The sequence below is a fragment of the Symphodus melops genome (genome assembly GCF_947650265.1).
Source record: "Symphodus melops genome assembly, chromosome: 4".
Classification (NCBI taxonomy): domain Eukaryota; kingdom Metazoa; phylum Chordata; class Actinopteri; order Labriformes; family Labridae; genus Symphodus; species Symphodus melops.
In genome coordinates, this window is record NC_136694.1 from 2,469,074 (window position 1) to 2,495,687 (window position 26,614).

At 42.7% G+C, this 26,614-nt stretch overlaps 1 protein-coding gene across 3 annotated transcripts in view; it reads left to right on the forward strand.

Annotated features, from left to right (window-relative positions):
* The window catches only part of cadpsa (Ca2+-dependent activator protein for secretion a), a 130,249-nt gene that overhangs the window by 75,851 nt on the left and 27,784 nt on the right, over positions 1–26,614 (forward strand). For 2 of the 3 annotated variants that reach the window (XM_079341818.1, XM_079341819.1), the window contains 9 exons: positions 2,937–3,043; positions 9,223–9,379; positions 13,961–14,102; positions 19,271–19,426; positions 20,767–20,914; positions 22,702–22,776; positions 23,257–23,340; positions 23,632–23,664; positions 26,350–26,457. In XM_079341818.1, the coding sequence (XP_079197944.1) occupies positions 2,937–3,043; positions 9,223–9,379; positions 13,961–14,102; positions 19,271–19,426; positions 20,767–20,914; positions 22,702–22,776; positions 23,257–23,340; positions 23,632–23,664; positions 26,350–26,457 (1,010 nt within the window). Of the gene's footprint in view, positions 1–2,936; positions 3,044–9,222; positions 9,380–13,960; positions 14,103–15,887; positions 16,023–19,270; positions 19,427–20,766; positions 20,915–22,701; positions 22,777–23,256; positions 23,341–23,631; positions 23,665–26,349; positions 26,458–26,614 lie in introns of all 3 variants that reach the window. The other variant, XM_079341817.1, reaches the window with a different exon arrangement.

A 26,614-nucleotide genomic window follows, 5' to 3' on the forward strand; every position in this document is an offset into this window, starting at 1 on the left:
TCACCATTATATAATTAACTCATAGCATACTATGAGTAAATGATATGTAGTTAAACCTATGATTATATAACATAGTTACATATGTTTTTTTTTTTTTTTAATATATAATAGTTGCAGCATGTTATAGGAATAAGAGGTTCGGGGTGTTATTTACAGAAACACTTTAAGAAAGTACTAAGAGCTAAGACTTCATAACGGAAGTGAAAGTGAGGACTGGACTTGGCATCAGATGAGACGATATGTGGTCGGAGAAGAACTCCACACTTCCAGCTTGTCAAAAATATCAGTTTATCATGAAAAGTCAACAAACTGTGTGAAGCATTTGGTTGGACTTACCCAGGCTGTCCTGTGTCAGGTAGTGAAGTTAGATCAGACACAGCTGAAATCAAACATCAGCATTTAGAAAGTTAGATCCTTTATGTTAGAAAACAACTTTTCCTTCAATTCAACACTTTTCTGCCAAACTTCAGCTGAATAGCTTTTACTGAACAGACACTTTTATATCCAAACAATCCTTCTTTGTTCCAGGACAGAAGCCTCTTTCTGTTAGTGTGTCTGAAGCTCCTGCAGGCGAGCGCTCATCCCTCCGCTGTGTCGTCCACGGCGTCACCGAGCCACAGAGCTCTGACAGTCACTTCTCCCAAAAAACACACATGACTCGGATACACAGAGCTCAACCCATGTGGATTCTTATCCACAAGAATGACAGCGCTGTTCTGAAAGCTCAGTCAAACCAACACACACACACACACACACACACACACACACACACACACACACACGCACACACACACACACAGTGCTGGCCCTTTATTTTCAGTACCTTTTCATCACTTGAATAATTAAACTCAACAAACCACGGAGCATAAAAACACATGACAAACTTACTGTAAAGCAGGGGTCTCCAACCTTTTTATGGATGAGAGCTACTTTCAAAAAATAAAACAAGTCGAGAGCTACTTCTGCTCCCTTTATTTTTGTTGTGTTTTTGCAGTGTATATTAATAATATTATATTCCTACCTTTTAGTGAGATTTCTGACACTGCATGCTGTCGATTGTAATCTGTTTAGATAGATCGAGAGTTGTAGTAAGTAGATAGTTTGCAATGAGTGAGGTTTTGTTTATGCATAGGGTAAATATTTTTCTTTTGTTTCTTTCTTTAATTTTTTTTTTTTTTATTATTTGGATTTTTATTGGCCAGCTACTTTTTGAGGGCCTGCGAGCTATCGGTAGCTCACGAGCCCCCTGTTGGAGACCCCTGCGGTAAAGAGTACAAGCTAACATTTTAAAAAACAAAAAGGTGTACCACAGACTCAATGAATATTGATAATATAGAGACGTGCATTTACATGAAACCTTTTCCTGCTGAGTTTTTGGCCCCAACATCTCATCTCAAGTCTTCTTCTATGAAGAATCATGTTGTTAAATATGGGCCCATTTAGAGTGAAATACAGCTAAACACATAGTTTGCTCGAGGACTTAAAGGCATCTTCTCGAGGTGATAAGTTGCTCCTACAGTGACCTGTTCCCTATGCATGTACCTCAGGCCAATGTAAAGACTAGCCTACAAACTAACGAGTGATGCCACAGTGGCCTCATGCTTTACCTTTACCCCCAACGTTTCACTCATAGGCCGAGGCTGTTGGTTTGGATATCACAAGAATGAAGCATTAATCTGTTTCACCAAAGTTAAGAAGTTGGTTGATGAAATCCTTTGGTGTTTTTTCCAAACGTGCAGGTTTAAGGGACTGCTGTCGCTGAGAAATCTGTTGTTTGGAGTTGACCCCAGACAGAGATAAGAAACAATTAGTAAATATTTCTTTTCCAGTTTTCTGACTACTCAAGGTGCTTTTACACCGCTGGTCACACCGACACATTCACACACTGAAGGCAGAGGTTTCATTGTGTAGAGTCCATCGGATCCCAATCATACAAACGTATACGTCAAATTAGCTGTACGTACCTGGGGTTTCTTAACTCTGTAAATAAACTGCATTGCCTAGTGTCTTGCCCAAGGACACATTGGACATATAGCTGCAGGATCTGGGTACGAACCCCGACAGCCGCCCCAAGCAAAAACTAAACTAGTCTACATTAAGCCAGGGGAAGCAAATGGCACCAGGCTTCTTTCAACTGAGCAGGAAGTGAACACAGTGTATGGCTGAGGAAGTGAAACACTGGTGTGTATGTATCTGAACTGCATTCACCACAGACTATAATAGAGTTAGAGGAAGCTGCAGCGTACTACCCCAAGCAATGGAAGTGCACACGAGATGATGTGGATATATTAGCCCCGACATAACCACCACATCGCTGCATGATGGATGTTCAATGTACATGCTGTTCTCGTCCCTCATCATGTCTATGTGTTCTCTATGAGACGGTTATGTCACTTCACTTCATACACAGGCATAACGACTTCCAGCCACCCAAACAGGGCACTCATGGGGAAAGTGTAAATGTAGTTAGCCTTGAGTGTACGGTATAATTAGGGCTGGGTAGGACAAACGCTCGATGTTACAGACTGGGCTGTGATTTGGTTTTAAATCGGACCTTTAACTTTTCAAAATCCTTCAAACGTTAAAGATCTCATATCCTGCCCTAATTATAACAACAAGTCGATTATGTTTTGACTGTATATTTAAAATGACCTTGACACTGTTCCAGTGGTTTAGGCTGAGGCTATAGACTGGACTAAGGATCACTTTTGAGGCAACAGCTTTACCGACACTTTGTGAGTGTTTTGGAGTAAGAAGAGTTCCATGCATGTTTTTTTTCTTCACGTATACAATCTAAATACAGTTCTTATAGTTCTCTCTATGTCAGGGCAGGGATGTCGAAATAGATTTTTTTTGTTGCATGAACCTCTTTTTTTTTTAATATACTAATCGGACTCACGGGCTACCCAAACTGAATGTTGACTTTTGTGCTGCAGAGAATGTAGGACGGTTAGTAACCCCTGCAAAGAAACTGGAGGACACCATTCGCCTTGCTGAGCTGGTGATTGAGGTGCTTCAACAGAACGAGGAACATCACGCTGAGGTGAGTGTGCTGGTGTCCTCGCATTCAACTGTGCTAACACATCCACAGGACCATGCTTGTGTTCCCATTTCAACATGCCTCTCAAATGTGGCTGGTTGGTCAGTGGCCTCATGACTCTCTGGGCACGACTCTAACTTCATCTCTAGACGATGTCAGTCCTTTATGTGTCGTTGAAGTCAGGAGACATGGGACAATAAGTGCAAAGGTTTTCTTGGATATGGCCGTCAAGGGTGACACACGGGTCGAACAAAGACAACAACTTTTATCTGAAAAATGTAGCTTCGATTTTTGTGTAAAATCAAAACAGTCAATCATGCAATCTTTTTAGTTCCAATATGGATGTTATTAAAGTCTGATATTCTTTGTTAGGTATCGGACTTTCATTAGCTACCCAAGTAACAGGTATGAAAACCATGCTCTATTTCATAAATCAAATTTCATTAAGGAAATACATAATCCCAGAATGTGTTACCAAACCCGCTGATGGACTCTTCTGACCTTATCCTGCAAATGAAGCCCAACTGAATCAGTTTAACAGCAATGAGGCGTCATTGTTCCTCAAAACTGAAAGCAAACCTTTTTCTTTTTTTAAAGGCTGGAGATATACTTGCTTTTTTAACCTTTCATTAAAATACACAACCGGCTGCATCATCAACATAATGTTTCACACACACTACATGTGTTACTGGAGGAAACCTCCACCAGAGAGCCCGAGTCTTTTGCATCGACCAGAAATGTGGGACGTAAAAAGCAACATGACAGGGAGAGGTTACTATTCTTTCTGACACCACAGTTGGAGAAAAATGACGTTAACATCAGTGGTGTGTTTGGCCCATTGGAAGGATGGCCAGTCGTGAAGGTTTCAATGTCTACATGTCATCCTCTACTGTACTTTGACACCATTTTTTGTCGCTGTGTAATGAAACAGTTTAAAGATGTGAATAATCTCAAAACTGTCCTTAAAACATTCTGCCCGTGTTTCCCTTGCTGCTGTGTAAACCTGGTAACATCCTCGCTGCCCCTACTTCTCATATGTTCATAATGCCTAGCATTTTTAGTTTTGAAGACATGCACAGCCAACAGACAGCCATCATGCCGACGCATCGTAAAAAGCCAAGTACATCACCAGCCCAAAACCTCTTCAAATCTATGGATTTAAGCCGAAACCATGCGTTACATTTGTTAGCTGTGTGAATGCCATGTGGGAGGTGTACTGACAAGTCTACAAGAAGTTCTCTTCACCTGTCTGAGAGCCACAAGCTGCATCTTTTGCGACATTTCTACCTAGCTGGAAACCAGTGTAGATATGCCCAACTCTATTAGGAGTGGAGTATTCTTCAGTCATAGGGAGTGCGTTCAGATGATGTTTCCCTACTTGCTAGATCAGTTTTATCAGACACCGAGTTTGCTGTATATTCCAGGATATTGATTGGCAGCAGGGATCTCCCTCCTAGACTGTTTATTGATTATGTTTACCGTTTTCTTTGTATAGTTTTTAAAACCATCAGAATACCAACAGGGGAGCTGCAGATCTCTAGTTACAGATGATAAATTGTGCAAGGTATTTTATATTCCTCTTGATTGGGGGTCTCGGTGTTCTGTGTTTGTTCATATTTGAAATGGTGAACACAGAGTCCCTCACTCGTGACTACATGTTACTTTGAATCATCACACTACATCTTATCTGCACAGCGGGCCATGTCTGATGCAAAATACACAATCTGATGTGTAGGTATAGGAGCAATGGGGTTATCAAAAATCCTACTGAGTCATGAGAACACGCAAATATTAAAACAGCATGGGGAGAAAACACGGAGAAAAGAAAAAGAGAAACTGGAAGGTTTGTTTTGATTTAAAGATTTAATGCTGATCCAGTCTCTCTGCCCCTTTTTCACTCTGCACCCATCTTCCTTGGATCTCAGACTTCCATTTCTACTGTATGCAACAGAAGCGTTAGCCATGGGTTGTCAAATATTCAGTTTACTTTGCAATATGGCCTGATATCCTTCTTGGTATTTATAATAGCTGTTTCACATATAATGCACTCCTGAAAATGTCTACAGACTGACACACATGCACCTCTCAGCGGGAGACTATCCATGACGGATAAAGGAGGGGGGGGGGGGCTCTCAGGACGTGAAGCTGCATAAAAAGGAAAGAGGCAGGCCATGTTTGCCTTCACATCACTGCTACATGTAGTTTGTCATATTCATAAGATCAACAAAAGTCTTGAGAAGAACAAACTGTCTTTACATGCACTGAGATCGCACTGTTTGCATGCATGCAGTCTCCTGACTAACTAAGGATGCCAACGACCTCATCCCACTTGCTCAAGGTGCATTTTGCAGAATATTCTTCTTGCTACGTTCTCACATCAGATGCATAAAATTGAAGGAGGCAGGCGGGTGAGAAATGTTTCTGTATGTGTTCATACAGTCTCACTCTGTGAAATTTAAGGAAGTTTTCAGGAGCGTTGTGTAGAATCACCAAATCATGAGGCGGTGAAAATCTCTTTATACAACTCGTAGCACAGCAATACAACTTTAAATAACACTGGAGCTTCCTGACTGAGCTTGAAGTCTGAGTGTGATGGCCACTGTGTGAATGTTGAATATTATTGTAAATCAAATGTTCAGGCTTTTAAACTAAAACTGACGTATTTTCTCTCTGCTTTGTATTTCAATGATTGATTTGGTTGGCGGGGAAATGTTTGAACAGGGAAAAGAGGTATGTGATTGTCTTACTGCCATATGCCACATCTCCTACCCTACGCCTATTTAAAATCTTGTGCATGCACTTAATGACCCTGCTTGTGTTGCAGAGGATCATTAATGCCCCCCCACCCCCACCCCCACCCCGTCTCAACAAGAAACCCCCGTTCAGCTTGTGGTCACTGCTAATCAAGTGCTTGTTAGCATCTAAGCTAGCAAACGTTTTGCTAAAAGGAACAAGCACTCAGGCAGTGTTATATTACTCGACGTTATCACACTGACAAAACAAAGTGCAGAGTTGGTGGTTTGAATTCAGATGTGTTTAACTTCAGAACCCTGTACTTTGTTTTATTAAAGTCCAAAATCATCTCATCTCCGGAAACATTTTGCTGTTTCCTGTGTCCAGCCATGTGTCATCGACTCTACACAGTCCTGTAAGAAAGCTTAGTGCTGTGCCGCCCTTCCTTCCCTTGAAATAACAATCCTCTCCATTTGATCCCTTAAAAAAATGCACAATGGAGGAAATGCAAGGCATGCTGTGTTTGATCACAGGTAACATCAGTCCCTATGCATTTTACTGAAATGCATCTCACTGCTGTTCCAAAAGTGTGAGCGTGTTGTTGAACCAGCATGACTAATGTCAGACCCTGCAAACAAACGTTTAATAATATTAATGTTGTAAATGTAGACTGACAACACATCAGAGATTCTTATAATCATTGTAATGATGTTTCTTTTTTATTTCCATGTTGCTCTAATGCTGGTTAAAGCTAATCCTATTTACCGGGAACCTTGTGTGACACGCATGCAATCATCCCCTTCTACTCAAAGACTTTTATGTGGATCAAAATCAAGTTATCTTTAAAGGAGAAGCAAAACTTGCAAAAGGCTGTTTAATAAAAGTCACGAGTGTATGCCACATGTTGAATTCTTCTGTCTGCTTCCGTTTTAAAAAAAATGTCCCCACAGGGAAATAATGATAATCTTTATTGATCCCCCAATGGGGGGAAATTTGAGTGTCACAACAGCTCCAAAAAACAGTAAAAACAGGGAATATAAACAGCATCAAGAGCAAAACAGAAAAAAAATAACGGCTATGAGCCAATTAAATAAAGGGGATAAAAAATACAAAGACTTAAATAATACAAATCTGATTCAGGGAGTTTTTATTTTAGGCAGCGAGCTGGGTGGACAAGGACGGTTAGCTTCTCCTCTTTCCTTCAAAAACCAATGCTTTGTCAAACCTCTGGACTTCTAATCTGCAAACTTGTAATTGTAATACAACAAAACAACTACTATTAGGACTATTGTGTGAATTATGACAAGTTTACTTTAACACATATTGTTGATAGATGATTAAATTTGCTTTTTCCAAATGAATAAATACAAAAAAACAAATGCACAAAGAAATGTCCATGTCTGCAAAAGTCCCACAAAGCTTTAACTGACTAAAGGAAGACGGGAGTGTAGATGTAGAAAGACTTGTAAATTGTAGGTGGAGTTTAAAGGTGGTGGATGGGTTTAAACTCTTCTGGTGAGCCAGACGTTTGTGTCCTGTGTGAATCAGCTGTTCTTCTTCTTCTTTTTTTTTTAAAGATTTATTTTGGCATTTTGCCTTCATTATAGAGGAAAGTGGACAGAGGCGGAAATCAGGGAGAGAGAGTGGGGAGAGACATGCGGGAAGGGAGCCACAGGCTGGACGGTTATTCTAACCTGCACCATGATGTGTTTTCTAAAGCTGACCATGAAGCTTCTTTCATACAGTAGCATGTTCTCTTCTGCATGTTCGACAGCAGAAAGTGAAGGGTGTATCTGGGAGTGTTGTGAAACCTGCACTTCCATGTGTTTAAAAAAGTAGACATCATCAATTATGTTAAATGTTTGCACATTTTTAAACCACCAGACACATTTCTGTATTTACAACAAATAGATCTGTAAACACCACATGATATCATCTTTGGGAGGGAGATTATTTTGGGGGGTTCTGGTGCAGCCGTTAGTTATTCAAATAGGAAATAAAGGCTCAGCATCTTTTCAGAGTGCACATTTTTGTTTATTTATTTCGATGATTAAAATGTAAACTATCAGTCAGAAAATAGATAATGGGTCCAAGAATGGCTCTGTAGTCGATTGACCTGCCTTCATCAAACACGGAAACAAGGAGGTTATGGTTGAAAACGTCTCGTTCCTCACATGTAATTTCTGTATTTACGGGATGCAGGTTACTTAGTGGTTAGTTTGTGCACAGCATGTTCAGAGGAAGGAAGTTTGGCTTTTAAGTCCAACCTGTGGCTCCTTTCACAAATGCCATTCTCCACTTATTTTCCCTCCTCAGTTTCCAAATCTATCCCCGTCCTCTCACTGAAGCCTGTAAAATACAGAAATCTGCACGGATGTTAATGTAGCTACGGCACAACTGAGCGTCGTATGGCTCTAGAAAGCTGCTTTTATAAATGATTTAATAATGTTCAAGCAAACTTATTTTTGTTTTATAGTTTGCAAATTTTACTTGTCAGATTTCTTTTTTTTTTTTTTATGCAAAAGTCTCCAAACTGGAAATGATGATTGCATGCGTGACAGTCTCTGGGTGTACCTTCTTGCCAACTATCGCCCACTCCAACTATCCAGTTCTAAGAGCTCCCATGGCAAGTGCATGCGGCCCCCACCTCATAAGCCCATGGGTACATTCACATTACAGTGTTGACAGCTTGATGTGAATGAGCAAACACCATGGACCCTCAGGGGTTCCTCTCCAGAAGCCTGGTAAGAGTGGGGGTGCATGGAGGAAAGCAAGTGTTTTGGATGTGCATGAGACCAGCTCGGTCCCTAACAGTCCCTCCACAGCGTCTGTTTTATGGGGAGAGTTGAGCACGCCACAGCTCGCTAGCTCCTTTCTTCTGATTGATTCGCTTAAGGAGCAATGGGTGAGTGTTTAAGTAGCTCCCCGCCATGCCTGTCAAGGAGCTGCTGCTGTTTCCTCCGTGGGCCAACAGGAAAGTGTGTGATTCATTTTTTTTTTTTTTTCTTTCGTGCCAAAGGGCCGTGTTTTCTGCTGCGAGTTGTGAAGAATCCTTCCCCGGAGGTCACGCAGGGAAGTTGTTGAGGCAACAAGTTGATTTCATGTGTTGAAAAGTGAGAAAACAAGCCAAGAGCTTTTGCTGTAGATCTCTGGAGTTACATTTCATCATTAAATTTTATGAAAAAACAAATCAGTTTCAAACCGTTAAAGCGAGGCGATGCAGTTTATTTACAGAGTTAAGAAAACATTCATAGCATCGAGCGCATTTAAAGACACACAACGTGTATATTTAGATATATGATATATAAAAATACAAGATCTAAATGTAAATTCTAAAACACGTCCACATTTTCGAGCACTTACAAGTACAAGTGGTCATTGTCTGATTTTCTCCTCTCTTTCTTTCTCTCTCTCAACCTCTCCGCCTCTCTCCTGTGCTCCCTCTGAAGGCCTTCGCTTGGTGGTCAGACTTGATGGTGGAGCACGCAGAGACTTTCCTGTGTCTCTACTCGGCTGACATGGACGCCGCTCTCGAGGTTCAGCCGCCCGACAGCTGGGACAGTTTCCCCCTCTTCCAACTCCTCAACGACTTCCTGAGAGTGGACTGTGAGTACGATGCTGAAGCTCATTGAACACACTGAGGGGACTTCAGTGACTGTGGAAAGGATTACTAGGTTAGATCGTGCCGTCATGCAAATCATAAAAAAGAGACAGAAGTAGCCAGGTGATCATTTTGTTTTATGTTGTAATTAACTGATGGTTTCGGATGATGTTGAAAAGGTTTTAATGTAACTTGGGTAACTTCAGTCCAAAGCTGCTAACGCTTCCATGCTAACATGGCAGCATGCGCCTTACAGCGAGGAGGTTGCTCATTGGTTACCTCTGAGGTCGGGTTCGTCGTGTCTGACCTTGGAACAGACGAGTAAATTCAGAAAAGTTACTCAATGTCTGCACAATCAACATATTTATCTCAGGTATTACATAAACAAAACAGGCATGCAGCCAAGTGGGAGGAGCTTAAGGACATGCAAAACAGTAGCTTGAAACATCTGCTGAAAGATTATCGAGCACACATCCATCGTACAACGATTATGTATGACGACAGGTACGGCGTAGCTTATCAAATTAAAATATTTATTTGGATTTGCTAAGCTAAATGAGCCTTTATGCACTCTAGCGCCCTCTAATGGCCACGCAAACGTTTCTGCTAAGTCGGCATTTTTTTTCCCCTCGACTGTTTCCGATTCTGATCCCAGATATTTCCATGTCATGTATCTCAACTTTTCATTCTGTGACGTGATTGGCTACAAATGTCAGCAACATTTTAAAACGTCCATCCGATATCTTCGTTTATCATCCCTCTGTGTCCGGTGTTGCCTGATGATTACAAGCAGCCGCAGATATGCCGAGCGTTTGATGATAATAATGAAGGTTTACAGCTGCTGTTGCCTTTGAGTTCCAGTCTCCCTGAAACATCTCTCAAACGTCTCTCAAATCATTCCTGTCAACGTGAGATGTCGACTTTTGCCCCGGAGGGGACTACACACTGAACTGCCTCCATGCATGTGTGTGTGTGTGTGTGTGTGTGTGAACCAGGAGTGTCTCACTGAAGATAATAGTCGGGTCTTGATGCCGGTTGCTGCAGGCCAGCCATCTCTCTAATGAACTGCATGCACTTGCCTGCAGGAACACTGTGGAGCTGTCCGTAGTCCTGTAAAGCAAACACTTCTCTGTTCACAATGCGGACTCAATCTTTAGACCTCTAATTGTCCCTGGGGAATGCCCCCCCCCCCCCCCCCCCCCCAGTCGGGAGTCAAGGAGAAGGCAGAGCACGGCTCAGTCATTCAGCTGAACAGAGATGACTGCAAATAGCTTGTTATGCTCACTTGTTAGTGTCATCAAATTGACCACCTCCTCCTCATTTGCTGCATCTCGTCAATTGTGTTGAAATAGAAAGTGAAGTGCGAAGCAGGGAGAGGAGCCGCACCACACAGCAGTTAACAGAGGGAAGGAAATTGTATTGAGCGCGCAATTACAAGTTAACGACAAAAACAGACCCCTCGCGTCAGCGTGCATCACCTCGTTTGATGCAAATTATGTCTAAAATGAGTCGGCTGGAGTCGGTGGTGTTGGGTAAAAATAAAGAAGCCTGTTGGCACGAAACAAACACATTTCAATCTCTCTGCTGTTAACTCGTTATTCCTTCAAAGAAAGAACCTCTTTATAGATGGACAAACCAGTCTCCACCTATAAGGCTGGACATACCTACCTATACATCACGTGACCTCACACTGCACTCAGGAATCAGACGCATGGGATCGTCGGTGGCGCAGCGGCAGGGCGCGCGATCCCATGTATTGAGGCTATAGTCCTCGCGCGCGGGCGGCCCGGGTTCGCGTCCGGCCTGTGGCCCATCTCCCGCATGTCTCTCCCCACTCTCTCTCCCCCTTTCCGACTCTATCCACCTTCCTCCCTCTATAATAAAGGCATAAAAGGCCCAAAATAAATCTTTAAAAAAAAAAAAAAAAAAGGAATCAGACGCACAACCACAGCTCACGTTGAACAGTGTGACGGTGAAGCACGACCCGATTTCATCGGTCATTTACTCTTTCTCATTTTTCACTCTCACTCACTTTTCTTTAATCTCCTCATGGGGCTGACGAGGTGTGTGTGCGTGGTGTGTGTGCGTGTGTGTGTAGGTGTGTGTGTGTGTGTGTTTGTCTGCACGGGACATGTCATGTATATATTGCTATTTGCTGTGTGATGTATGTTGTCATACATGTTGTTCTGTTACCTGCCAAGGGACTGCAGATGTAAATTAGCTGGCTCATGCTAACTCTGGTGCGATGCATCAAATGGTTACATTTACGTTTTAATTGCACATTTACAAATAAAACTGCCACATACAGATCAGATCTTTGTGCATGTCAGAAGTCATTAATAACTCTCTCTCTCTCTCTCTCTTTCACACACACAGCATCAGTAACACACAAGCTAACTAGCAGCTAAATGATATTCCCTGTCAGCTGCAAATATTCCTGCAAGAGTTTCTCTAAGAGAGAAAAAAGACAAATTAAAAACTGCGTGCTCTAATTCTTTCAGAAGCTGTCCAGAAAACAATTCAGACGTCTGACCACAGTAAAACGTCTTAGAGTAATAAAGTGGGCATCCTAACAGTTTATAAGAGAATGACTCAAAATGCTCCATCATGGAGTCATGCTCTGATGACATCACCGTGGCTTGACCTCGGACCTTCAGCTGCTGCAGGGCCTCAAAACATTAAATAACATATGTGTTCACAGCCTGACTCACATCATGACCCCTTTAATGCAATAAATCAGAACACTGTAAACACACACATTTAAGGACACTCCTCTTAAAAACAAACAAACCCGTACATAAGGCCCAGCACACTTCAGTGCAGCACATCGTCACGGCGACGTCTTTTCCACAGAAGGTCATCTGCCCCGTCGCCCCACAGCGCTGCACTTACAGTATGTAGCAGTAAATAGCCGTAGCACCAGACAGGCGCCGAAGTTGGACTGCCATTGGAGGAGTTAATGAGGTCTAAAGCAGTGGTAGCTGGGCCGCGGCGAGCCCTGCGAACACACTCCTGGACACAACACATCCAAGTGGACAGCAGCCGCTCAAGTGGCTAATTGGGAGAGTGGCAATCAGGGAACACAACAAACATTGCACCTACTGTGTATCATCGACCTTGACTCCAATGCCAACACACACAGACACAAACACACACATGCTCAGAGGGGGAGAGAAAAACAAAGAGAGAGAGAGGGAGAGAGAGGGCGAGGAATAGCAGACACGCTGCATGGAGCCGTGAGGCATCACATTAGCACACACTGGCCTCCATTTTATCTCCTGTGGTCTTTGTCAGTGTTGCCTTTTTACCAGTTGGGAGCCGGCGGAGACGAGGGGAAATGTGTTTGATGGGTCGGATTTAGAAATACCCCGAGACTCCGACCTTTTGTTCAGAAAGATTGAAAAACTGGATGTGCTGTGTCACACCTGCTAACGAAGAGCCAGGGGTGCAGCCAGGAAACAAAAACCTGCTCTGTCTGGGTTTATTATCGGCAGCTGCACGCTGCGTTTTTCTGCTACATGTTGCCCTACTTTCAGATTGATTATCCTGCTGATAAACACACAGGATGTATCTGGGCAGACGAGAAGCACATACTGGGGTGCAAACTGTCGTAGTCTGGAGAAGTGTACGTGTCAGTGTTTCACTTTTTGCTGTGTCATAATGTTGGCCTACATCTGCTGTATTTACTCACTGAACCTCAGAGTAATCAGATTACACAGTCAGGTGAGTGGAATAGAAGTGAAGTCCTTTAAATCTGTATCCTGACGCTGTGTTGATTTATTTTATTTGACCTTTGTTGTAGCAGGAAGTTTCACTGAGGCAGCAGCCGAACTCAGTCGTGAACAAATTCAAAGACAACACAACATGGGAGAATCATATGCATCATAAAAAATGGTATTAAATTCTCATAGGGGGCGGCAACAGGGACTTAGGTTGGGAACCGGAGGGTTGCCGGTTCAAGTCCTGATGCGGACCAAAATATGGAAGTTGGTCGCACTCAGACGTCTCTCCTCTAATGCATGTCTGCAGGTCCTGCTTGTGCGTGTGTGTGTGTGTGTGATTCAGAATTTCCTCCTCGGGGATTAGTAAAGTTAAAAAAAAGTTTAATTTAAAACATCCAGATGTTGAATCATCTTCTTCCTCTAATAGTCTGCCTCACGTGCCGCCCTCTCCGTTCAGTTTGCAGACTTCACTCTCTCTGTTTTGTAAGCTATACGTTATGCACAGCAGCCCGGGAGGATAAACTCGACCCGTACTCAAAGCGTGCTGTGTGTTTTTAATCGGTCAACAAATGACCTTTTGATTAAACCTCTCCATGTGGTTATTTCACTGCGTGATGTCGTAGTCCCGGTCTCTCTGCACTCTGTTCTCGTGTATGTCTTGATCTCTCAGTTAGCGTGATCTTGACTACAACTCGACCTCTGCATAAGGATGCGAAGAAAACAGATGTTAATAAGCATCAAACACACCTGCATTAGTGTGTCCCAGCTTCTCCCTGCTTCTGTGTGTGTGTGTGTGTGTGTTTGTACTCATCCTGATTTAAAGTGAGGACACGCGCTCAGTGATTCCTCTCGTGTCTCACACAGATAACCTGTGCAACGGGAGGTTCCACAAACACCTGCAGGACCTGTACGCCCCCCTGGTGGTCCGATACGTGGACCTGATGGAGTCGTCCATCGCTCAGTCCATTCACAGAGGATTTGAGAGAGAGTCCTGGGAGCCTGTCAAGTAAGCACCTGTAACCGTCGTTTTCCCTCTGCATGTGTTGATTTTGAATCACTACACAGGAGTTACTGTTTCTTCTCTTTAATATCACTTTGTTATATTAAGATGATGGACAGATCTTTTTTTTGCAGCACACAGAGTCCTCGTTTCCTCTCAGTTCAACACAGATCAAATATCCAGATCATTTCAGGAGGACTGATGAGCTGCTACATGTTGTCCAACGCAATCAAACAAAAGAATGGAAAACAACACAGTGAAGAACAGAAAAGTGCACTGTATAATCACATGCACAGAGATCATGGTGGTCGAGCAGCAGTATAACAGTGTATTCTCCCTCTCCTCCTGGCTGCAGGTGACTTGCTGCAGGAAAAATACTCGTGGTCTAGCAGGAGAAACTCTGAGTGAAGTCTGAGCAAAATTTAAAAAAAAAAAGTGACTGTTTGCTTTCACATGCTTTGTAAAGAGTTTTTCATGAGATTTCTGGGAGTTTGAAAGCGCTCACAGACTGCGACCTCCGTGCACGTGATGAAACGGCTTTGTTGTTTATTTTCTTCTCTTTTATGTGTTGATATCGTGATTTACATCGAGCTACAATTTAAAGTAAAAATCCTCATTGCAGCATCATATAACAGACTCCATAGCTTTGTCCTCTATACGTCATGTCTTGCCCTCCTGCCTGAGGGAGAGTCTCCTGCTGTGAGGTGCAAAAAATAAAAAAAAGCAACTCTGGAGGATTTCAGAATGGAAGGATGTTCAGGAGTGCGCATGTGAAAAAAGCTTAAGAATGTCCATTAGAGTTAGACTTTCTCATCACGTGTAAAACATGTGTTTTCCAAATGACATGCACGCCGTCTCCGCCTTTTGTCGAGTCAGCAGTATGCATCATCCGCTCAGGAGACTGTTGAGCCTGCAGGTACCTCGGAGCACGTCTCGTCTGTACTGCACGTCTCTTTCAGTCTCACTTTGCTCTTTTTGCAAATTGAGTATTTTATTCATTCCTGCTGCTGAATTCACTTATAGATCATTTGCCATATGTTCTTTTCCCCCGGAGACGAGACAGTCATTTCAACAACTGTGGTTCCAGCTGCATGAAAGACACCATACGTACTGTTTCATGTCTGCCAGCGTTTACTGCAGATGTTGTTGGAGGGGAAAGGATCAAACGTACCGACCTCTGCCGGTGTTGTAGTACTCCAAATCAGTCTGAAGGCGTTTTTACTCTGCCTTGTCTCGGACTCAAATTCTGAATCAAGACCGATAAAGACCACCGCTGACCAGGCTATTTTTCCACGTCATCACTGTGATTAGAAGGAAAACAACTTTTTCTAAAAGATTGAATCACTGGTTTTTATCGTCCTGGTGTTATTCCTGTGTGAATGGCACGCGCCCTCCACACTGCATGATGATATTTCTGTGATATTTCTGGTCTTGGTCTGGGTCTCAGCCTGCCTCGGTCTTGGTCTTGACTCAGTCCGGGAGCCATCTGGTCTCGGGTCTGTCGTGGCCTTGGTTTGAAAGTGAAAGCCTAATTTCTAGTGAAGTCTTTGCTTTACCAACACACACAGGGATGTGAAGTTATCCCACTCATATTTAGACTGAAGCTCATCCTACATGAGACCGATCAATAATCTGTCATTCACAAGAGCAGCACGCTGGTTGGAAGTTGGACGTAGAGCTTCTGATGGATCCGTCTTCAACTTGAGTGTGACTTCATCTTTATGACTTTTTGTTGCATGCTTGTTGTAAACTTTGTGTTTTGTCTTGTGTTACTCTGATTCTCTCCCACAGGACTAGAACAAACACTCTGCCCCACGTGAACCTCCAAATGCCCAAAGTACCAAATCTAACAGTGACAAGTGTTAACTTCCCACAGATGCCCAGCTTCTCTCCGCCCAACTGGATGACAGCTAACAGTGACTCTGAGTGTGTATCTGCCTCGTTCAGCTGGAAACACGCGCTCTGTGTCTGTGGCATAAACGTGGTGGCGTCTTTAGCGAACTGCTTCACAATCCATCCATCACAGTTTTTACTACAACAAATGTTTAACCCAAGAAACTCCGAGCATCATTTTAAACTCATCGCACGTAAATGCCTCCACCAGGGGGCGCTCAATCAAAACAATAACAAAAGATGACCTCGAGGTTGGCGGGGAATCGTGGGAGTGATTCTCTCTGCTACTCCCCCCGAAATAACCGTTGTCATGACTACCGGGCGAAACCAACATGTCGACAGATCTGATGTATCCGAGTATAATTTCCACGACGTCTTTGTCACAGCAGCTCAATGCAACGTAACACCAGCTGTTTCCATGGCAACGTGTATGTCATGGCAGCCTCCTCGACAGGACTCGTCACAACTATAACGTGAAGAATTTTCTCTGACTTTGATAACTTTTTATATTTCAGGTAATATACTCAACTAAAAAATATATATAACAGAGTTTTAGTTCATTTTTATTAATTTAGATGTTGGAGTAAAAATCCGACATATTGTGCGTTATGCAGAATAACCCCAAAGAGTGACATCAGAACAAAACGCACAAATAACTGTGAAAGTGAATCAAAATGATTAATTATATCTTCTTATCAACTTAACAGATACATTATTTATTAACTTGTCTTCGAATAAAATCCTCAACACCTTTCCTCGTTCAGTGTTCGAAGTATCGCTCATCATTTGATTCGTCTCAGACATCCCTGATGGTTTATTTTTTATTAATGATATGTATGTGACACGGTGGCTGCTATCATTAAAAGAAATCTGCATATCTAAAAACGACTCGACATGCCATCGATCGCACGTCTAAAAAACTTCAGTGAAAGATTGTCGACAGCAACAATGGGGCTCAGAGGTGTAAAAGCTCCGTGATCCGCCGCGGCTTCCTGCAGAGTGTGACCCTGTTGCTGCAGCACGTTCAGCCCCGTTCCCTCCTCGGGAATCTGGAGGATACAAACTAAACACGCCAGCCCCTGAAAGTGTCACTGCAGAACATGATGAGAGCTGCTTTTTAGATCATACTTCTGATGTTTCTGAGTGTTTGTAAGACAGGCTCAAACAAAGGAGAGAAGGCGGGAGGAGTTCATGAAGAACCTTCATGGCTGTGTAATAAGTCTGTGAGGGAGAAATAACCACCACGTTTATGCCGACATAAAGACACAGTAGTTGTGTCTGGATGGAGGAAGCAGTGGATATTTTCACTCCTTCATATGTACTCATGTATGAACTGTGGAGATGCAAAATCATACCGGGGAGCCGGATCATCCAAACTAAAAAACAACCTTTAAGAAAGAAAAATGGACAACTTGTGTATTTAAAGTATGTAAAACCTCCACCAGGGGGCTCTCAATCAAAACAGAAACATAAGATGACGTCGAGGCTGGTGGGGAATCATGGGAGTTCTCTTCGCTGCTGGTAGAACGGATACATCTGATGTTATCTGATCATTATTAGGGATCGTTTGTGGTCATGGTGAAAAGTGAACTTTAACGAGCTGACCTGGTTATGATCTTGCATCTTTTCAAGTCTTTTTTTTTTTATCCCAAATCCGAACTCAGAGGATTTACCTGATGTACTTTCACCCCTGACCCAGCCGTCAGTTTACATGCTGAGAGAGGAGTGTGTGTGTGTGTGTGTGTGTGGCACTGTGTGTGTGTGTGTGTGTGTGGCACTGTGTTTCTGTCTACTTGGACCTGGTCCCAAATAAAAAAAGTTCTCCTGAAAGTTCACAGCAGTAAACACTCGTCTCTTACCAGGTGTATTTGTCTGTTAATATCTTTTCACACTTAGTTTGAACAGAGGCGTGTCCAGACGGAGCGACCTGAGCTCCCCTTCAAATCATATTCAATTCAAGACAAAAAAAAATTATTTGTCCCCCGGGGTCACGAATTGGTCAATGAATTCCTTAACTGACTTATGTGTTAAAATCAACTATTGTGGACGTGATGCAAAAGTTTCTTTTCATTGAAATGTGGCGCCGTTTTCTTCTTCGTACTTTAAATTATACTGGAAAATACTGGACACATTTATTTCATAATACAGGCGAATAGGGGAGGGATATGAACCCATTACAAATTAAACTCCTGCACACACACACACACTCATTAAAACAATTCTGTAAAAGTATATCTGACTATGAGACAGTATGAAGTTGTTTCAATGACGAGTTTGGTCATAAATTCTTCTTTTGAGTACCTAAAAATAAAACTTAGAAGACTTATAGCTTCATATAAAGTGACACTTTTTACACTTACTTATAAACAGGCAGTGCTTTTTATTTGAATGACTTTAAGTCACCTCTAAATAACATCGGTGCCGAAGCAGGTCTACCCCAGTCCAACAAGTCTGGACACACCCCTGGATATAATCCACATTGATCTGACAAGTCCAGATAGACATCTTCTTTGAAGATATCACAAGCACAGACTTTGTCTCTCGTAACGGAAGACGATAGCGTCCAATGCAGCGTTAACGTCACACAAATACATTTGGCAGGAGATGATTTTTTTCCTGCTCTGAGCTGCACTCCACTTTACCTTAACGCACCTTTTTCCTTGTGGCTGTAATCAGGTTTCTCACACATTCCTAGAAAACCTTGCATCTATGCAGAACGTCGAGTCTGTCATATTACACTGAAAGTACAAATTGTCTTAGAGATTGATGAATTGGATTGTGGAGGTTTGAACTACATTAGAGGGAAACAATCCTGGAAAAGGATTTCTAAGAATGAGTGCAAAACCTGAACCTTTCCAGTACAGAGCACAGCTCTCGTTTCTGATTTTATACCCTGCACCCGAAGCACACACATCTCTGATTCTTTGTCTGAGCGTAATGTTTTATAAATCTTCATACATCTGCACAAAGAGGAGTTTCCTGCACCCGCACATTCACACAGTGTAACCCACTTAGTTTGCTTGATGTGTAAATGACAGGATGGAGCGTGCATACATTTGCACCTTCACTCACAGTATAGTGTAACATTGTTAGCATGAACGCTGCTTTTAAGTGCACACAACACCACAGGTTCTTTTGTTAAACTCATAGAGGGGAAATCTTTGCACTCATCGCTTTCAATTCAAAATGCACCAAGTCGTGCGTGATCCCAAAGTGACTATTGACACTATCATTGTCCCTTTTTAAAGCTGTGTTCTCGTGTTTACCCTGTGCTCCGGCAGTAACGGCTCGGGGACGTCGGAGGATCTCTTCTGGAAGCTGGACGCTCTGCAGACCTTCATCAGAGACCTTCACTGGCCAGAGGAGGAGTTCGGGAAACATCTGGAGACCCGGCTGAAGCTGATGTCCAGTGACATGATCGAGTCCTGCATCAAACGGTAACTCTTCAAACATGTATCAAATAATCACTCAAGTTGTATCGTGCATTGTTCTGAACTGGACGTAAACTCTGGGGCGCTGATGAAGTTTTGTTTCTGTAACATGAAGTTTGAAGTCCAGAAATCTAAAAGCTAAATAGTTGTAGCTTTAAAGAAGCGATATGTAACTCTGAAACCTAGTGTTTAAAATGGGTACTGCAATCCAAATTCTAATCATCACAGAGATGTCTGGCTCCGCCCCCTCCTCTCTAGAGTGGACTCTCACACAGGTGTGCTGCATGTGCTGGACGCTGTAGCTTCAGTGTTTAGCCAGCTCTGCATGTAGAGACACTGTAGCTTCAGTGTTTAGCCAGCTCTGCATGTGTCTGTAAAGCTTTCTGCGTTCTAACCTCTCTCCATGTTTCAAAAGCATCTCCAACATTGATCCTAGTTTGAGCAGCTTTCTGCTGCTGGAGCTTATTAGAAACATGCAGAGGCTTTTTAGCTCGGGTACAATCACTTCTATCTGAAGCAGTTCCACTGCCCGCTTCCATCGCTGCAACACCTGTTCACCTGATAACTGCTCTCATATCTGGCAAACCCAGGGGCGTCCAAAACGGCCTTCAAAGCCCCGCCTACCTTCTCTGGTCCAATCAAATCCAGAGCATTCAGGAGCAGAATCTAAAGTTAGAAGGAGGACATACTGGCTGCTGCCTTGTTGTCAGAGAAGCTTCAACACAGCAGGTTTCCTTCATGATCACAACTCACTGGTTTCTCTTTTAATTGTAGCATTTTAATCTCTTAATGCAAAGAGTGTAGCTTAAAGAGAAGGAATTTAAAATCAACAAATCCATCGACCTGAAATATAGGTGCTACTTCAATAACACTGAGTTGCAGTAAAAGTTGTGGCGGATGATTCATTGTGATTTAGCGATGCTGCCTCAGATGTGCTGCAAAAATTGGCCCCAATGAAATATATGAGTGAGCTGAAGCAGTCATTATCTGATATAGCATTTAGCATAACAAACTTAAATGATCCCCAACTAAGACCCTGTCTGAATGTGAAACATGACCTTAAAGAGCATAAAACAAAGTCAAGAAAATAACATTTTTAAAAAAAAATCCAGACTCAAGACGAACTGCCGTGAGAGCCCATGACGAGAGCTCAGGAGCTCGCAGGAAAAGATGTGGTTAGCAACCAGATTTACAGACGGCAACAATCAGTAATATGATGAGAATATACAAAGAGAGAGAGAGAGAGAGAGCCTAAAACAGCATTATATAAATCTGTGTGAAAAAAGAGTGTTGTTTGGCCTTTTATTCATGTGGGTGATCTTCGCTGTCATCCGCCTCCTGTTTAGGACGCGGGCGGCGTTCGAGGCCAAGCTTCAGAAGAGCAGCAGGGCCACAGACTTCCGCGTGCCGCAGTCCATCTGCACCATGTTCAACGTCATGGTGGACGCCAAGGCCCAGTCAGCCAAGCTGTGTGCCGTGGACCTGGGGCAGGAGGTAAAGGGAGGAAACTCCTTATCTCCAATATCAGGGGCTCGTCATCCTTTTAGAGTTTAGACGTGAGACATCGAACAGCTCACTTGTTAAAATATCAATTCATGTGAGAGTGAGCTGGAGGGAAGTCAATATCTTTCAACTCCTCTGTAAATGTTCTTCTCAGATCGAAGACAGAATCTTTTGTATTTATTTCTTTTTTTGCTTCTCTGTCACATTTTTCTTCTTATTTCTTTTTGCATCCTTCACATTAATTTCTCTCATGTGTCGCCATGTCACCTCTATCTATCTCTTTTGTTCTGCTCCCCCCCCTCCTTCTCCCTCCCTCTCCTTCTCCCCCTCTCTCTGTCTTGTGAAAGTTTGTTAGAGAATGGGTAAGTGTGTATTAATTCAATTGAAATCTCACCCTCCGAGTCCCACATGTATAATTAGTCATCAGTTTTCCCCGTCTGTATCCCTACACTTGAATTGTTTGGAGGTCATTAGCATATGTGTAAATAGTATTGAATATACATGGGCTCAAAGTGAGAGATCTCATATTTCGCAGAATCTTGATACCAATTTCTGACGATGAATTAATTACTGCTCGGTCCCTCGCTCTTTGTGCGGGTGCGACGCGGCTGAACAAAAGGAGTCCTCGCAGTGAAACTGTCACCGAGTTTCCATGACAGCCGTTCTTCAGCACAAATAATCAGCCCGAGTCAGAGGGCTCGGCTTCCTCCGAGAAACTCAGAGGGATAAAAAAAAAAAAAAAAGCATTAACCCCTTGACGCCTGAATTTGTTTCAAAGTATTATTTTTTTTATTTTTTTTTACATATTTCTGCTTTTAAGTAGATGCTAAATTAAGTTGAGAACATTTATTTGAAAACAGCACATCTACATAGATATACATACATAGATGTAGATACTACATAAAAATAGCACATCAAACTGCTGTTTTTCCTGCCTCTGACTGGTCCTATGACAAACTCATGCTTGCTTAAGGTTCCTAGGTTTGTATTGAAAATGCATCAACCGGCAGTGGAGGAATACAGACGCTATTTTGGCTGCATTTGGAGCGGAAACGGTTTGTTGCAAATTAGCAACAACAGGCGTCCAGGGGTTAAAGCAAGCTACAAAAAGCAGCTGAAAATGTTCACCAACAATGCGTTTCATAAATAGAGGGGAATACATTTCGGCTGCGCTCACACATCAGCTCACTACAATTTGAAGATAATTTTATCAGGGGACCTGCAGGAGAAGTCTGAGATTATAAAGTCTGGTCAGTTGTGTTCACACATGCAGAAACAAAAGACGCTTGTTTGTGTGCAAATAAATCCAATCCTCGTATTGTGGGGTACCTTAGAGGAGAAGGTGAAGAAGAAGTATCTGAGTCCAGTACATCCTCTCTTTCATTTCACACGGTCGTGGTTGTGACGTGGTTCAGTTTGTGTAAAGTGATCTTCATTTTGTTGTCCTTTGCCTTTTCTGTTTTGTTTTGTCTAAATCCCTTCTCCTTGTTTCCGTACTTTATTTACCATGTATATCTCACCAGTTTGTTACATTATTGCACAAGGTGGAATAAAAAAAATATATATATTCAAAAAAAAAAAAAAGTGATCTTCAGTTTGATGCAGAAAAAAGAAAACAGGAATCAGAGAGCATGTTGAAGTTGATTTGTTTGGGTTATTTTGAAGAACCATGTTTTTGGTGGGATATTAGTTCAAATATTCTCACGTCCAGTTTTCCTCTTGAATGTCACTATGAAGCTGGAAGACTGAATTGATGTTTTTTGGGGTTTTTTACGCAGAGACAATACCATTCCCAGATTGACAATCTCATTGAAGAGACGGTGAAGGAGATGATCACTCTGCTGGTTGCCAAGGTAACAAATGATGATATAAATCTACACAATTAAAAGGGCGTGCTTGCTTTTAACTTCACGTACGCCATCTGCCTCGTGTATCCTGCTGGGCTTTAACGTAACACATCCCGGAGATGCAATATGCATATAACCTGAAGGAGCAGCGTCGGTTGTTATTGTGATGATGGGACCGAATGTGACGACATCGGAGACACCAGAGAGTCGCTACGACAACGGAGGAAAGTTTTAAAGAGAAGTTAATAGATCCAGTCCAAAGCTACCTCCGTTATCTGATAATCAGCATTAAATCAACCGCCCCGATGTTTAGCGGTCTGATTTTTATGGTGCTCCCTCTAGAGGAATCTTCCAGTAACACGGGTTGTACGCAGGCGTGCAGACGGTCGTTGTACGTGTGGTTCAAAAGCGAGCCTTTACACCAGGCGAATAAATGAGTGCAGTAATCGTACTTCTGCTTATTGTTGTTTTTCTCCTCTTGGTCAGTTTGTGGTCATTTTAGAGAGCGTGTTAGCGAAGCTCTCCAGATACGACGAGGGGACGCTCTTCTCTTCCTTCCTATCTTTCACAGTGAGTAGCACGTTTACTCAAACTCTTTCACACAATCGCTGGCATTTCTCCATGTTTCCTTCACCATCTCCTCTTTAATCAAGCTGAGTCTTTGCGAATGTTTTTGATTAAAAAAAACCCAAAAACATTCATGCATGCTGACACAGATTTTCACAAAGTTTAACCTCATTTCGAGTTCATTGAATCACCACATAAATCTCAGTTCCTGACTCACCTGTAAAAACGTCTCAATCCTGCCTTAGCTGGACGTCGAACGGTTTATAACCCTCTTCTCTGTCTTCTTTGTTGCAGGTGAAAGCAGCCTCGAAGTATGTGGATGTACCTGTAAGTAAGATGCTGTTATTATTAAGACTATCTTGTGTGTGTGTGTGTGTGTGTGTGTGTGTGTGTGTGTGTGTCAACTTATAAAAGACCAAAGTTAAAGTTCATATATGTCGAGGTCAGCTTAAGGACACGTTAGTTTGGGATCCCTAACCACTTCCTGTTTCTGGGTTTAACTTACTGTCCTCTTCTTCAAGCTGCTGGAAGTTCCTTTTTGTCTTTCAAAATAAAAGCGGTTTCATGTTCAAAATGGAAGTTAAGCACTTTCAGCTTAAGACGGTTCAAACATTCATAATAAAAGCCAAACAAAAACCATTTTAATGTAATATAATTGAATTCACTATTAAGATTCAGCTATTAATCGTGAGCTGAAAAACATGAACTGAAAACATATCGTTTACAGCACCACCCTAGCATCTTTCTGCGACACGCCTTCAGGTTTAAAAAGGTAAAAAAATTAAGGCCAATGCTGAGGTGCAAAAACTGCAGTTCCTCAAGTGTCCACTTGAGGCTGGCTTAAAAAAACAGGGAATACCAAGCGGCCACTTCCTGTCTTACAAAATAAAGCCAACTTGGAGGTGCTAAAAATCCTGCAGTTCATCGAGTGTCCGCTAGGGGCTGGCTCCAGAAGCTCCAGAAGCCACATACATAAGGTCTGCTTCAAAAATCTAATTTAGTATCAATCAATCATTGATGCCTTTATTGTTACACTGTGAATAGGTGATGCTATTTCTAATAACTCATCCATTTTAATGAAGCCTCAGAGTAATGGTGGTGTTGAGTTAGCAGAAAGGTGGACACATCGTTAGCTTAAGGCCTCTGCTCCACCTCCTCGCTTGTTACTAAACCGCCATCTTTGGCCTTCGAGGCGGCGCTTGTCATCGGCATCTTGTCCCTGATTTATGCAAGTGTGTGTTTGTTGGTGTTTCTTTTCCATGTACAAATATTTGACCATGCGTTCACATGTTCAGTCAGAATCCAGATGGTTCGAGCGGTCGTATTTCCACATCCAATGTCCTTTCATTTGCATGTGGCCAGACACTGACAGGCAGCCATGCCTCGTGCCTCGCTCTTTATGCAGTACACATTGTGGCTCCATGTTTTACAACACATGCCCACTCTGCTGTCAGGGTGGCGATGGTGGTGCTGAGTGAGTGTGTGTGTGTGTGTGTGTATGCATCAGATCTGTTTTAGCTGCCAACACTTCGGCCCCAGCAACATGCCAAATTTCAAATTAATGGCCTGTCAGTGAATGTGACGAGGCACTGTGTACTCTGGCGGGGGTCGCCGTTTCCAGCACAGCATGCTAATTGTGTCCTTAATGTACAAAATTAGAGTTTCACTGGTAAAGAAAAAGACTCTCATTTACACATTTTTAGCCTCATTGCAGATGTGTTAACTGAGTTGATGTTTGCTCTGAGTGTTTTTGTTTTGGCTTGGATCCAAGAGGTTTAAAAGCGCGACTCATCGAATCTTTAGAAATGTGTGGATGAAACTGAAGAGCCTTTAATAAACGCATTGTCCTCAGTGAATATTTTAGACGTCGGAATGGCACACAATCGACACAATCTGCTCTGCCCGTCAAACCCACACGGCCTCCAGAGTTCACTCTGCACGTGCCCAGACTGTGGCGACTGATTCCCCGGCCAAGCTCGAACTCTCTGACAACGACAAGAACACAATGGCCCCGAGTCTGCAGCTTTGTAAATGACACGCTCTCTGAAGACGCAAGCAAGCGTTCCTTTTCTCCAAAGTCAAACAAAGGAAATGTTCAGACGTCGGCTTGGATCATGTGAAACGCTCTCGTCAGCTGATGGAGAGATTTCAGATATATATTTATTTAGACTGAAGGAAGATCTACTGGTGGAAGATCAGTCGGGCGTGTTGCCAAGCAACGGCAGACGTCCTTGAAGCTATAAGGGCCTGTGTCCACAGACGCCATTTTTCAACACCAAACCAACATTTTCAGCGCTCAGCATCCTGAGCTCTGACTCGCCCTCTGCGCTCACGGCACTCTCAGTTGAAACAAGGTCACATGTTTAGAGCGGTGCCCCAAAAATGAAAAAAAGGGGTCAGACTTCTGAGTTATAGTAACAAGAGGGTAACGGATGCAAAATGGCGTCACTGTGAAACGTCAAAACGCCTCAACACAAGCATGAACGAGTGAAGATTTTTCATTTTGAGCAGCTCATCAATATTTTTTATTTTCAAACAAGGCCTCAGTATTACTCTCTACTTTCTTCAGCAACACTGACGTTTACATGAGCTGAACTTTTTTTTTTATCTGGGTCAGAACTTTTTGACACTTTTTAAAACTTTCCAAAAGTACTTTTTCAAACATTCAGTTTGGAAAGCACACTTCAGATTCAGCGCTCCCTCACCTCTCACTCCATCAAAAATTACATTTATGAGGATCCAGAAAGCAGTGCTGCATAGGTGCTGAAAAATATTCTGCTAATTCGTCCTCCTGGCGCTCTTCAGTTCAGATCCAAATTAGAAGCTTTAGAAAAAGTCCGAGGCATTCAAAGCATAGAAATCCTTCAATTCATCTGTTGACTTTTTGTTGGAAACCTCTGGATCTCCCGTTGAGATATTGTGTCTGTTGTAAGAAAATAAAAGTCTAACCTTGAAATTGGACAGTTTGTTGAACTCTGTGTTTTCTCCTTCTCTTCCCTCCGTCACGTGCAGAAACCAGGGATGGACGTGGCTGACGGCTACGTGACGTTTGTGCGACACTCCCAGGACATGCTGAGGGAGAAGGTCAACGAGGAGGTGTACATCGAGAGATTATTCGATGTAAGTACGCCGCGCCTCCTCCTCCTCCTCGGTCAGACGGAGGCTTAGTCACCTGAGCTTGAATGTACGGACCAGATTAAAAGTCAAATGATTAGAGTCACGTGACGGCTGAGAGAAATCTCCGCTACGTACACACACACACACACACACACACACA